We start from the raw sequence: 14,099 nt of genomic DNA on the forward strand, positions 1-14,099 counted from the left end.
CAGAAAGTATTGTCTACACCAATACTGGTTTACCACTATTGCACCAGCAGACATGCTTTGCCTGGCACAGTGACGTAATGGAATCCATAACTAAGTAGGATCCTTGGCAATAGTTGTCCCTCAGCAGCCTGAACTCCCTCGGCAGTTTTAGCCTGACTTCTCCATATCCTGCAATATATGCAGATTTTCATTTCATTTTGGCATGCAGCCAACAATAGTGGAAATTGCCTTTCTAGTTTCTGGGACTTAAAGGGTTTCCTTGGCTAACTATTCATAGGGACATATTCTGTCTCTAATGATGTGGGCTTTTCTTTCCTTTTCCTCTTTCTCTCTCTCTCTCTCTCTCTCTCTCTTAGATTTGTTTGTTTGTATGAGTACACTGTCATTAGCTTCAGACACATCAGAAGGGGGCATCAGATCCCATTATAGATAACTGTGAGCCACCATGCAGTTTCTGGGAATTCAACTCAGGAACCCTGGTGCTCTTAACATCTGAGCCATCTCTCCAGCCCCCTGGGGGGAATTTCCTTTCAACAATCTTACAGCTTCTGGGAATGTTTTTCCACCCACTCAAGATCCACTCCTTACTCCTTAAGATGTTGTCTTAGGGTTCTTCCAGATGCATCTCCAAATCTCCCAGACAGTGGCAAGCACTGTATCAAATAGGGAATAAATTACAGAAGAGGGACAGAGTCTCTGAGTGCCCACTACTGTCTGATCCAAGCAAGTGCCAGATGAGCTTGCGATTTAAGCAGCAAGAAGGATTCTATAACGAATCCATTAGCAATGTTCAGTACAACACAAAACAGCTGGGCTACTGAGTGCTCAGCTCTCAGTGGGACATCCTTATCATCCCCATCCCCAATGGGGCTCAAGGAACATCTCAGCAGAACAGGTGGGGCATTTGTATCATGCTGTGTTCTGGGCATGTCATGGCCTTTGGCATGGCTGAGTTCATGGCAGCTGTGGTTACTTATACAAACCTACATAAGACCAAGCCAGGTAACATTACAGCATAGATCGGGGAGGGACTCATGTGGCTCCACCCTTCTGGAGGAATTATTGGCGATTGATGGCTATTCGGGAAGGAGGAATCATTTCTTTGGGGGTATGGCCACTGGTAAGTTGGTCATAGGTCCTAAACCCATATACTTCTAGGGCAGACTCTGGACGAAGAAGGAGAGGGTGTTGTCAGCATGAACGTGGGAAGAAAAAGTGTTGGAGAAATGCAGTAGGAGTAATTAGATTCCAGATATATTGTATACTTGTATGCAGTTGTCCAAGAACAAACTTTAAAATAAAGCTGAGAGTGGTGATGCAAGCCTCAGGGAAGCATCAGGGAAGCAGAGGCAGACAAATCTCTGTGAGTCCAAGGCTACCCTGGTCTACACAGTGAGTTTCAAACCAACCAGAGCTACATAGTGAGGTCCTGTTTCAGAAAAAGAAAAAAGAAAAAACAGTATATAATGTTATACAGGCGAGTCTTAAAGGCCTATCAAAGAGCCAGGTGGCGGTGGTACATGTCTTTAGTTCTCAGCATTCAGTAGGCAAAGGTAGGCAGATCTCTATGAGTTAGAGGCCAGCCTGGTCTACAGAGCAATTCCACGACAACCAGGAATACACAAAGAAAAATCCTGTCTCAAAACAAACAAATAAAAATAAACCTCTAGCCGGGTGTGGTGGCACACATCTTTAATCCCAGCACTCAGGAGGCAGAGGCAGGCAGATTTCAGAGTTCAAGGCCAGCCTGGTCCATAAAGTGAGTTCCAGGACAGCCAGAGCTACACAGAGAAACAGTCTCGAAAAACCAAAATAAAATAAACCTCTTGTTTAAAAAAAAAAAAAAAAAAAAGTTATCGAAGGAGGCTGATAACCCTCAACTTTGAAGGCAGCCACAAAGTTTATGTCTTCATCCCTTACACAGAAATCACTGCACAGGCCATACATAGAAGAAGTCTCAAATTTAATTCATAAAACTTAAAAGTGGCGTCAACATAAAGGCACGTGCTTCCGAGTAACAAGATAACAACGACTGTTAGCCCTTGTTCTTCTTGAACAGTAAATTGGGTTTCCTTACACCTAAACAATCCATCAAGTCATAAATACAATAACCAAATGCCCGAGTCGTCAGACACATTGCTATATTCAGTACATAGAATGTGTATCGTATTTGAGCATGGACCTTTGTGCACCTTTGTTAACAACAGGTGCCTCTCTTGGTCATAAAATGTTACCAGGTGTATTGGTGATGCACGGCCTGAGGGAGTTAAAGTGGGGCCGGACGCTTCAGGTCCTTGTCCCCTGCTCTCTTGTCTCTGCATTCTCAAACTCTAAAGTGAGTTCTGGAACGCCCCCACAGGACCCCTCTAGCCCTGGTCTGCAGGAGGACTTGAAGAGAGGTTTCCCAGGCATGGTCTGCAGAGGGGACTTCCAGGGAGGCTGGCCGGTCAGTCTGTTTCTGATTAGAGGCTGCTGGGCTGCGGCTTAATCCACGATGGGACCTTGCCAGCTCTTTCCCTTGCAGCTGCCACTCTCCCCCAGTGCTGCAAGCTCCCACAAAAGGAGCGCTGCCTCTGAACCAGGAGTCACAGAATCCTATCCGGAGAGAGTTCCCACCTTACCATCCTCTTCTCTCCCCCGATAGGGCCTCTCTGTTCATGTTCTTGTTCCCAAGAGCAGGGGCCAGCATGGGGGAATGCTTCAGATGTGGAGGTGAGCGTGACATCAGGCACTCTTTAGGGGTTGACAAACATAAGTCACGTTTGGGGCGCTCTTTTCTTGTGGCCCTCCCGACGGTCATCAGTCAGACAACAAGGTAAATCATTTTCTGCCCGTTGATGTTTCTGGCCTTCAGTCCCAGGAATCGGCGAGAATTCTTCTCCGGCTGCCCATAGAGCATGTCAACGAAGAAGTCAGATTGGTCTTTGTCTCTAGATCGGGCGATGAGAAAGTCAAACCCGGATTTTAGCCTGCTGCACAGATAGGTTACAGCCTCGGCCTCATCGGACGGCTCCTCGTACACAGGCTGCTTCATCTCATCGTAGGCAGACAGAATCACTGCTTGAAACAAGTTGATGAAGATACAGATCATCACCAACATGAAAGACGACAGAAACAGGACCCCGAGAACCTTGTTGCCGGAAAATTCTGTGTTCTGAAAGGCTGACACGCAGTAGGAGAAGATGGTTTGGGTGGCATGAATCATGCTGCTGTAATTCCATTCATGCTGACCGAACACCACGTACCCAAAAGCTACGTACATGAAGGAATATATAGACACCACCAAAGCCGTGTGGCAGATGCCAGGAAGGGAGGCCTGGATGGCCTTCTGAGCCAGGCGCACATTATAGAAGAACCTGGAATATCTGAGTGTCTTCAGTATGGTCAGAAACAACAGGAAAGCCAAGATGATTCTCAGGAAGTGATCAACCCGAGAAACGGCATGGAAGGGGACAAAGGCTTCAGGGTCAGCAAGGTAAAGCTGGACCATTTTGGTGGCCAGGAGGTACTTCCAGAAGAAAAGCACTATCAGGAGAGTGAACATGCACTTGAGAGAGAAGTTGAGCAGGTTGTACACGCTCCTTATGTAGTAAGCCATCTCCTGCCTGATGATGTAGCCCTCGTCCACAACATAGGCACAAAAGAAAATAAGAATGGCGGCGTACAGGTAGATTTCTGATGACGTTTTTCTGTTGAAATCGGCCAGCGAGAAGGAGTACACAGAGAGGCTAGAGTTGACAACCCCTAAGGGAGAGACTTCGAATACAACCGAAATGCTGCACATCAGACTGGTGTCTGGATTCAGAGTGGTCAGTTCCACAATCACGGCCCATGTCAGCTCATCCAGCCAATTCTTTCCCTCGAGTTCCTGGAGCCTCACTGTGGAATTAAACATCTGCTGTTCTGGAAAGAAGTAGAACGCATACCCTCCAGACCCATAGGTGTTTAGTACTCCATAGGAATAATACACCCATTTCTTCCCCGGAGGCTTATAAGTAAACCCATTGCTAGCTTTGTCTGTAGACTGCTTGCCAGCCTTACTCCAGACACTGAAATAGTGTTGTGTGTCTTCTGGGTCAATGCCGTACCGTGGGTGACAATGGATTTCCCCTGCAATGCTGCTCTGTACAAACTTCTTGGCCAACAGACATGTCTTGTTGCTAGGTCTGGCTCTCACTTGCCTCATGAGTGGAAGGCCAAGGATTTTAGAAGAGCTATCCGGAAGGAATGTTGGGTTTGGGTCATTGTGTAACAAAGGGAGGAACACGCCATTGAGCCATATGTAGATATCTCCCAGCTTCATCACGGTGGCAAGATCCATGGAGAACCGATGGCGAATAAACTGGTTATAGTAGAAGCTGTCGTTGTGACGCAGTGAGAAAATGAGCAACAGGAGAAGGGTCAGGAATATGAAGTGAGTCACGAGGTAGCTCAGGAATAAGAAGGACCTCCTCCGGATCCTGTTCTCCCGCCTGAGGATTTGGATTTTGTCCTCAGTGATGGGCTGGTACACGCTCAAGCTTCGGGCGTAGGCCATGTCCTCGTGAAGCTGCTCCATCTCCTCTCGTGTCATCTTCAACTCCTGCAGCCTGATTTCTGAGTAATGGTACTTGCTGGACCACGAGAGGTTCTTACAGTACTTGGGTTTGTAGGACCTGGTGCCTGACCTCAGTAGAATCTTGCATGGTTGTATGAGGAACACAGACTGACAGAAGGAACAGAATGACGCAAAGAGCCACTCTATTGACTTGGCATAGCCGTAAGTCAGGCCGTAAAATACAATAAAGAATGACGATATACCGGAAGTGGCGAACACCAAAAACCAGCCTATATAAACACACCACCTGGGCAGGATAATCTGGGTCTTCTTTTTAACAGACTCAGTAGTATGCATTTGGGAAGAGGAAGCTTTCGGAGGGACACCTTCGCTGGCTTCTAGGTTATTGTTACTGATGTTCTTATTGGACATTTGGGTGTCTGCTTTCTCATGCTTCTGTGAGGTTTCAGAGGCTTCCTTTTTCTTGGAAGCAGAGGTGGACACGGCAGCTTTCCTGGGGAGAGCCTTCATTTCATATTCATGCCATTTGTGCAATCGCTCTTTCCAGGACAGACCTTCCTCTGACATCAGGGGGTGCTTCTGGGGTGCCCCTTTGTCTAGAGTCAGTTTAAGATTCTTCTGGGAATAGGTGAAGAAAAAAGTTATCAATAATTGCACAGGGATTGTGATTAAGACGCTTTCGATGCCTATCACCATTGAACTGATGATGTACATGTGGCTGGACTCAATTTGCTCCTTTTGGTTCAAGTTAAAAAACATGATGTTGCACACAAGAGAGCTTAGCAGCACGGCCAAGCAGCAGGACAGCCTCTGGAGCCTGTTGAATGGTTTGGGGACAATGTCCGTGAAAATGGAGAACCACATGTGGTTCTTCCCAAGATTATCCCTCACATCGATCATGAAGAAGTCTGTCTTTTTCAGAGGCTCATCCGGGTTGGTGACAGAAAACGTTGCATCCAAAGTGGTGTCCACAGAGAGCCACCTCCGGCACACAAAAAGCCAAATGCGCTTGTTGAATAGATTTTCTACTTTGATTCGACTTAGGTACCAGCTAGGTGCTTTGCCCGAATTGTCATGCCACACTCGTATGGAATGGATGTCCCCCAAGTCATTTTTGGTTGTTAGGAGGAAAGTATTGATACTTCCTCGGTATAGGGTTTTAAAATACGGATGACTTAAACAGTGAACATCACTGGTACTCTCCGTTCCCATAAGCTGGATAAAAACATTGGCTCTGGTTCCAGACCCCCAGCGACTCCCAGTAAAGATGGTTACTAGGTAGCATAGGGTATCAAAAGGATCATTATCGGTCAGTATTATCACGTGGTCCCGAAGATACAGATCTATCACATCCCTGTGCAAGGCCCAGAAAGCCAGAATCACATACAAGATCATAATGAAAAGCACGGCCAGGAAGGTGGCAGGGTTTTGGGTAAGGTTACTAATGACCGCTAGCCTCAGATCCACGGGGTTAGGGACCACAATTACCTTAGCAGTTACAAAGTGGGTGTGCAGATGATGGTACGTCAGCTTTGCAGAAGTCAGCTGCCGCCGGCTCCGCCTTCCATTCCTACAGATACAGTGTACTGTTTTCCATGTGGTCTTTTCACCCAGCACACAGGTACTTTGTTGCCAATCACTCTGGATCCCATACATGTCCAAACAGTGAACCATAAAGAGAGCAATTCTCACTAGCTTGTTAGTGGGCTTCAGGACAAAACGCGATGCCTGCAGGACCACAGATATGTTATACTTGAATGAAAGTCTGCGCTGAGATATGCTTCGAAGCAGGGATGATGACAGACAAACTACGCGGGCCTCCTTGACTGAACAGGTTGGGTCAAACAGGCCTCTCCACTTGACAGTGGGAGAAGTGTCATGAGGAACAAGGAAAGAGGCCATCAGATTGGCGGGCGTGAGCTGATGGCCTTCATATACCAAGGCCTCAAACAACACTGTCACATTTGTGACAATGTGGATAAGTAGCTCCCCAGTCCACCTGCTGTCCACCTCAAAGCTAATTCCACCTGTTGTCATCTTTGAGAACCCATCACTTTTGATGCCAGGTCCCACTGTAAGGTTAAAACTCGAAGGGGTCAGATCTTTTCTGACCAGGTACACTTCTGCTACGTCAGGTGTGATCTCTATGACCTTACCGTTATCTGCAACTCCAGTCATTCTGAACCCGACCACATCTACAGAACTGTTTTCCGGGTAAGTCAGCCAAGGAAAGGGGTCCTCTGTGAACTCACAAAACATCATAGAAATTGGAGCCTTTGGGGGTAGCCCGGGAACTGCGCTTGCGTTCAGTGTCGCACGGAGGCAGTTTGGACAGAGTGAATCATTTCTGAAGGCCTTAAAAACATTCCAGTTTTCAACTTTCTCCACATACATGTTGAAGTTGCTGGTCCTCAGTGCAGTGGTCTTGCTCCCTGGCAGCTTGTTATCCAGTATTGTGTCTGATAGTGATTCTACGACAAACAAAGGATCTTGTAACGTATAGTAGGGATTAATCAGCTTAAGAACGTTAGACAGACTGGTTAGGATGCCAGTGCTCACAACTTCAACCTGCCGGGAGTGAAGGTGCTTGTGTCTGTGCTGGTATGCTTGTAGGTCTTGGCTTGCTTGCCTAAGCCGGAACGTGATGGCCTCTAAATCCGCTTGACTCAAGTCAGAGGCTTTCTGGGTTAATTTGGTAATGACCATCACTGACTGACCGATCTCGTCCTCTGTGTTCATAGCAAACGTGAGAGACTGTTGGACGAGGTGCTCCAGGAGACGGGCTCTGTCGTCTTGAAGTTCCAGCTCCCCTTTTATGTTATTCAAGACAGAAGTCACCACATAGATTAAGTAGCCTGCCTGTAGCCAGTCCTGCTTTTGAAGCAAGGTGGACAACAGCGATGTCGGTTCCATGGTGACTTTGAGCAGCTGCTGTAAAACGTTCTTTGAAGAGTCCCTGACAGTAGGTGCCTTCACAGTGGCTTGCAAAGTCACTTGAGAAAATGTCCCTAAGGAGTCATAGACCTGAACATAAAGCCTCACATTGTACTGATCTGTCACCGTACCGACAGGGAGAAAGAAGGCTGGTGATGTAGGCTCTGTACCTGAATACACCACGGAACCCAGTGTATTCTCTTCTACGGAACTTATTTCGCCAATGCTATCCAACTCAGATACTATTATTTTATACTTAAGGGGAAGGTTCTTATCCTTAAAATCACTACATTCAACAGCAAATTTAGTAACCATGGAAATCCCACTAGCTGGATTAATCTTGCATTTGCCAACTTGAGGGCCATGGTTAATGACAATGGGGTGTCTCAAGGTCGTGGTCACACCACCCCAAGATTTCAGAATCAGAGAAACCCAAAACCTATTTTCCAAAAAATTCCTAAAGGCAAAAGCTTTTATGGACAAATAAGCTCCATTCCTCCTGGTGATGGCTTGCCCTGCCCAGTCAAACATCACTTCATGGCCCATTAGAGACAAAATGGACCAGCTATACGAATCCTGGTGGCCACAACTTGGGCAATTCAGAAACAGAGAAAATCTATCTGATACAGCTAACATGGGGCCACAATTTTCAATGCAGGAAATGTGCACCTTGGGCTGAAGCCCCTGGAGCACGTGTACAATTTTATCAGAAAATGCAGTTCTGTTTTGCTTCTGTACCACCATTCTGAAGTAATACACACCATTGCCCCTAAGAGTTTTTGGTGGAATGGTTAGTACAGAGCCCACTGCCCAAGGCCAGTTCAGTGAATCCTGTTCTGGGTGGCAGACATCCTGGTTGATCACTAATACATAGTTGCCACTATAGTATCTTGGATTTGTGGTACAATACCAAAAAAATTGGAGTCCCCACGTGGGGATGTCTGCCTCTGGGTCGTGGGACATGCTTCCATTCAGAATCAGTTCATCGGAGAACTTCATGGTTACTCTGGGGGCTCCAAGAAGAACAGCCTTCAGGGGGCGTTTTTTAACCCAAATGTAGATGATATCTGAGCCTCTCGCCGTGGGCCAGGAAGGGTCCCACCTGAAGATGGATAGTGTAAAGTTAAATACATACACCCCGTAAGGCAGGGCATATTTGGGGATGTGGAGGGAGAAACCCTTGGACACTGACACCTGCGGCAAGAGCACAGGTCGGTTCCAATCGGGGGTGTCATTCACAGAGGCCACCGAAAAGTATGCCCAGGTCTTGCGAATGACCAAGGCACCAGGACAGTGATAACGCACAGTGACATTGAGGGTAGCTTCCTCGTCTCTGCTCAGGATAAGGGGAGCGTTCTGGTCCTTCCTGTTGATCTTCACTGGCTGTATAATACAGGTGACCCTCTGGCAGGACACCGTTGCCTTGTTGGCTGCGGGGTCCGAAGAGTTGACTTTCAGGAGGACGCGCGCAGCTGCGCCCGAGGGACACCTATGGGGCAGCGTAGGGCTGGCGCGGCGCGGGGCTGCACGCGGGGACAGGCCACCGGTGTCACTGCCCCGGACGCTGCTCTCCGTGTCCTGCCCCAACCCCGGGGCGCCCCTGAGCACGCCCGGCAGCCCGCGAGGGCCGGTGGGTGGCGGCTGGCTGCCCAGACCCAGGCCCAGGCCCAGGAGCAGCAGCGCGGGGCCCGGCCACATGGCTCCCCGCCAGGAGCTGCCGGGCGCAACGGCCGTGACGCTGGGCTGGGCCGCGAGCTTACCGGGAGGGGATGGGCGCGCAGCTCGCCGCGGGGCAGGGGCAGCGTGCTCCGCCACTCCGGAATAGGGCGGTTCACCGGAGATGTGGGTTCTCTCGGGGACAGTAGACTCTCAGGGACAGTGGGTTCCCAGGGCTAGTGAGTTTCAGGGACAGTATGTTCCCAGGGGTGGTGGGCCCCAAAGGGCAGTGAGTTCCCAAGAACGGTGGGGTCTCAGGGTCATCAAGGGTCTCAGGACTAAGAAGAACCACACACAAGGAGAACGTGGGAAGTTACAGAACAGTGGGTTTCCAGAGAAGTGGGTCTGGCGATTCTCAGAACCAAGGAGGACATTTGGCATGTTAAGGACAGCAGCATCTCCAGGAAGGTAGGTGCAAGGTAGGTAACTATGTACTAGGTAGCAGAGGGGCTCAAAACTGTTTCCAGCCACCTCTTTCTTCCCATGCTGATGGATCCACTCCAGGATCAGGCCTTGCTAAATGAGGTTAATCCCTTGCTCCGACGCCCCCCTTCTTTTCTTCTTTTTAAAACTGGACACACCAATAAAACTTGTTAGCAGAAATTCCTCTCCCACGGGAAAAACGGTTCCAAAATAATGAAGTCCGGAGGACCTTGCCGGCCCCTCAGCGCAGGGATATCTTGACACTTGGCTGTTTGGGGAGGAGGGGTGCTTAGGTTTGGTTTGGTTGTTCTTGGTTTGCTTTGTTTTTCTCTTTCCTTCACTTTTAAATGTATTGTTGTTTGTTTTAGACTGTTTCAACTGGAGATTCTTCTGCTTCAGCCTCTTAGGTGGTAGATCACAAGCGTGTACTACCGAACCTAGCTAAAAGTAACTGTGTAGTTTAGAAGGGAGAAGATTACTGAAGATCAAACCTTGGGTCTCCAGGAATGATGGCCATATCCCTCAGCTTCAACCTAGGCTCTAGTTTCCTAACTTGACACTTTGGCTCAATGATGGAGCATTTCCTCCTCCTCCTCCTCCTCCTCTTCCTCCTCCTCCTCCTCCTCCTCCTCTTCCTCCTCCTCCTCCTCCTCCTCCTCTTCTTCCTCCTTTCTTCTCCTTCTGTGTTTAAAACTATAAAGTCCCTGCTATACAGTATATAACTACATCCTACACGCTTATTGTATTTTTGGCCACCTTTCCTTTAAAATATTTCTAATTCTCCTAGTATTTTGTTTGTACTGATGATATATTCCAAAGGGTGTTGTTAGTTGCAAGCATTTGGAGTTCATGTAGAACTCTTGTGGGGCTGGAGAGATGGCTCAGTGGTTAAGAGCACTCACTGGCTGCTCTTCCAGAGGTCCTGAGTTCAATTCCCAGCAACCACATGGTAGCTTACAACCATCTGTAATGGGATTTGATGCCCTCTTCTAGTGTGTCTGACACCATACATAGAATAAATAACTTTTTTATAAAAGAAATCTTGTGCTTTCTAATTAACAATGCTATGATTAGAGAATAGGTCCGGAATGATTTTTAGTCATTTATATTTATGACTTGCCTTAGTGGCCACCCTGGAGTCCTTCTTGTTATACATTCTGTGTGAACCTTTTTTTTTTTTTTTTTTTGTTTTTCAAGACAGGGTTTCTCTGTACAGCTCAGGCTGTCCTGGAACTCACTTTGTAGACCAGACTGCTGTGTGAACTTAAAAGGAAGGTGTATGCTGTTGTTAGGGTTGATCCTAAGACCTCCATCAGGCCCTCTACCACTGAAATCTATTCCCCAGTTCTTAAAAATAACCTCTTTTAATTTTGAGACAGGGTCTTGCTACGTTTCTCAGGCTGGCCTTGAACCTGTGGGTGTGCTTGCTGAGTAGTTGGCTTGCACTACCAAGTCTAACTTAAATTATAATATCACACCTTAGAGAGCCTGATCAAACGCAGACTGTTGATAGTGGTACTCCATCTTCCGTGTCCTTCCTGAGGTTTTGACTAGCATTGTAATCTCCAGGTGAAGTTTAATCTCCTAACCTGGGCAGTACAAATTTTCTGGTTCGAACTTCCCTTCTGACATTTCTCACTGCGCATCCTTGGGACTCTGTCGGTTGACGAGTATATGTGTCTTTGGTCCGATGTCTTCTTGATAGATTGCCCTTCATGTCACTATGGAATGTGTCTATCTGATAACAAGCTTTGTCTGGAGTCTGTTTTAGCTAAGCAGCCAGCAAAGCCACTGGTGCTTCCTTCCTATGTGAGCATCTCTCTCATTCTTGCTTGCAATGTTTAATAGAGGTTTGTTTCTGCTGTCACTGTTGGCTTTTAGTTGAAGTTTTTAAACCATCACCATCTATGTGCCATTTTTGATAAGTATTGGTATTGACTATTAAGGGTTCCCCTTTTCTTCTCTGCATGATTTATTTGTGTATGTGGGTAGGTACACACCATAGTCACATACTTTGGAGAGAGGACAACTTGCAGGAGCCAGTTCTCTCTTTCTCCATCATGGGGGTTCAGGGGATCAAACTCGGGCTGTCAGGTTGGCTAATAAGCACCTTTAACCTCTCACTGACTCACTCTTTTGTGTGCTTCATTAATTCAGTTAACACTCTTTAATAACGTTTGGACACCAGCGTTTTCCTACAGCCTTGGTCTCAATTCTCAGGGAGATCCCACGACAATGAGGGTGAGCAACATTAATTAGGCCATTGAACACTGGAGCCTTCTGCCTCTGTTTCCCAGGTCCTGGGGAAGAGGCCAATGATGGAGAACAGTGAGATGCATTTGGGGGTGAAGGGGCACGTGACTTACTGCCATCAGTTAGGGAACAAAATTGTAAGCTAGATCATAACTGTGGGCATTTATCTGACTTACGCCGGGAAAAGTTCATCCTGGAGAACTGTCCAAGGCATTCCACTTCATTTACTAATGTACACCATTGGTGAGAATTTTTTTTTAAGTTATTCACTTATTTTATGTATGTGTGTACACTGTTGCTGTCTGCAAATGAAATGATAACACTTAGAATACGATTCTTTCACTTGCTCCCAACACCGTTTGGCAAGTCATTGGATTTACAGGAGGAATTTTGGCATTGAATCAAGTCTTTACATTATTTCTTAAAGCATTTATTCTAAGAATCTAGAGGTTGTTCCCCACTATTCAATGGGCCATTGTTTAAATATTAAGAATTTAACAGGCTGCCAAGGTGTGGTGGCACCTGATTGTCATCCCAGCACTGGGGAAGTGGCATCAGGATGATTGATCCTGGGCTTTCTTAGCAGTCAGCCTAGCCTAGTTGGTGAGTTGTAGGTCAACGAGCAACCCTTCCTCAAACAAGGTAGAAGGTGTTCCTTAGGATGCCCGTCAAGGTTACCCTCACATTCACAAGTGGGAACATACATATGCGTACAAATGTGCACACCCTTAGGAAAAAAATCCAAAGTACAGGGGCTAGAGAAATGGCTCAGCAGTGAAGAGCACTGGCTGTCCTTACAGAGGACCTAGGTTTGATTTCCAGCATCCATACGGTGATTCACAGTCAGCTGTCACTCCAGGGGACCTGATGCCTTCTTCTGACCTCTATAGTCTTAACTAAGCACATACATGGTACACATCCATACATGCAGGCAAAACACTCACACATGAAATGAAATTTTAAAATATATATTTGTTTTTTTTTTAAAAAGGGGGGGTTTAAATGTTAAATTCAGTTTTCGTGATAACCAAGCCACAAAATGCAAATTCACTAGTGTTATGCCCAGATTTCGAAACTCCAGAGACCGCCAGGACTCACTCCGATGCAATTTACATGAGGGTTTATTCGAGCTCAGGACTGCAAACCTTCCCCAATGCAGCAGATTAGATGAGTGACCACAAGGTTTAGGGGAAGGGGGTTTTAAAGGAAAAACAAAAAACAAAAAACAAAAACAAAAACAAAAAACGCAGGTCTCTAAGTCTTGGCATTATATGATTGAGTAAGAGGTTTATGCACAAATTGACTTTTTGAAATGACTGACTTGTTTTCGGCTCTAAGGCCACAGACAGCCCTGGCCCGGCCATCTGGATCTCCTGAGTGCAAAGCATGTAGGAGAGGGAGGGTTGTCAGGAAACGTTATCTAGCAGAGCCTGTGACTCCCAGCAGCTGCAGCTGGCCCGATGATATGTTTCACCCTGGGACCTGTTTGTTTATTTAAAATTGTTTCTGGGCCCCTGATTAGGTCTCTCAACTAGCACTATTAACCTGAATAAAATAAGACCTGGAATATTAAAATAATAATAAGCTGAAGATGCAACATGACTAACTTCAGGCGTGAGGGGTGGCATGAAGAAAATCAAGGGGAAGAGTCTGAGGAATTGATTGAGGAGTCTCTCTGAGGAGGTAGGAACAGGCCTCACCAACAGCTCCAGAACAGCATTCCGAGGGAAAGAAGGAAGAGGACTAAGGTGAGACACTGAGTCCGGAGGAAAGTGATGGGGGAGGGGCAACAGGGTGAGCCAGAGCTGTAAGGAGAGGCCTCGCTAGTGTCTGCCTGAGTGTTCTGAGTGGAGAAGGGGCCTGCTCTCTTGTACAAAAGGAAGAATTTCGAGACAGCAAGCTCAGAGCAGTAAAGCAGGCATGGGGGTTATCAAAACATAGGTCTGTGTTCACTCACTGCCTGGGTGGTGCTGACTGGTCACCCACCACAAAACCTCTTTTGGTCACATCCTGGTAAGATCTGTATTAGGGGGCTCAGCCTTGGGTACACATTGGGAGATTGCTGATCTGAATTTGGTTTTTAGAGGTGTCCTGGACTGAATGACTGAATGTCTCTGTCCTCTTTTTTTTTTTTTTGGTTTTTCGAGACAGGGTTTCTCTGTGTAGCCCTGGCTGTCCTGGAACTCACTCTGTAGACCAGGCTGGCCTCGAACTC

At 47.0% G+C, this 14,099-nt stretch overlaps 1 protein-coding gene across 1 annotated transcript; it reads right to left on the bottom strand.

The window, feature by feature from the left end:
• Nucleotides 1–2,803: 2,803 nt before the first annotated feature.
• Pkdrej (polycystin family receptor for egg jelly) lies at nucleotides 2,804–9,190 on the bottom strand. Its single transcript, XM_021216183.1, has one exon. It carries the CDS (start codon nucleotides 9,188–9,190, stop codon nucleotides 2,804–2,806), a length of 6,387 nt encoding a protein of 2,128 aa, XP_021071842.1.
• Between the last annotated feature and the right edge of the window lie 4,909 nt (nucleotides 9,191–14,099).

This window comes from Mus pahari, chromosome 17, assembly GCF_900095145.1.
Source record: "Mus pahari chromosome 17, PAHARI_EIJ_v1.1, whole genome shotgun sequence".
Lineage (NCBI taxonomy): Eukaryota > Metazoa > Chordata > Mammalia > Rodentia > Muridae > Mus > Mus pahari.

Bases quoted from the DNA above. Each gene is read 5' to 3' on its own strand.
- Pkdrej (XM_021216183.1), bottom strand. From the start codon at position 9,190: ATGTGGCCGGGCCCCGCGCTGCTGCTCCTGGGCCTGGGCCTGGGTCTG.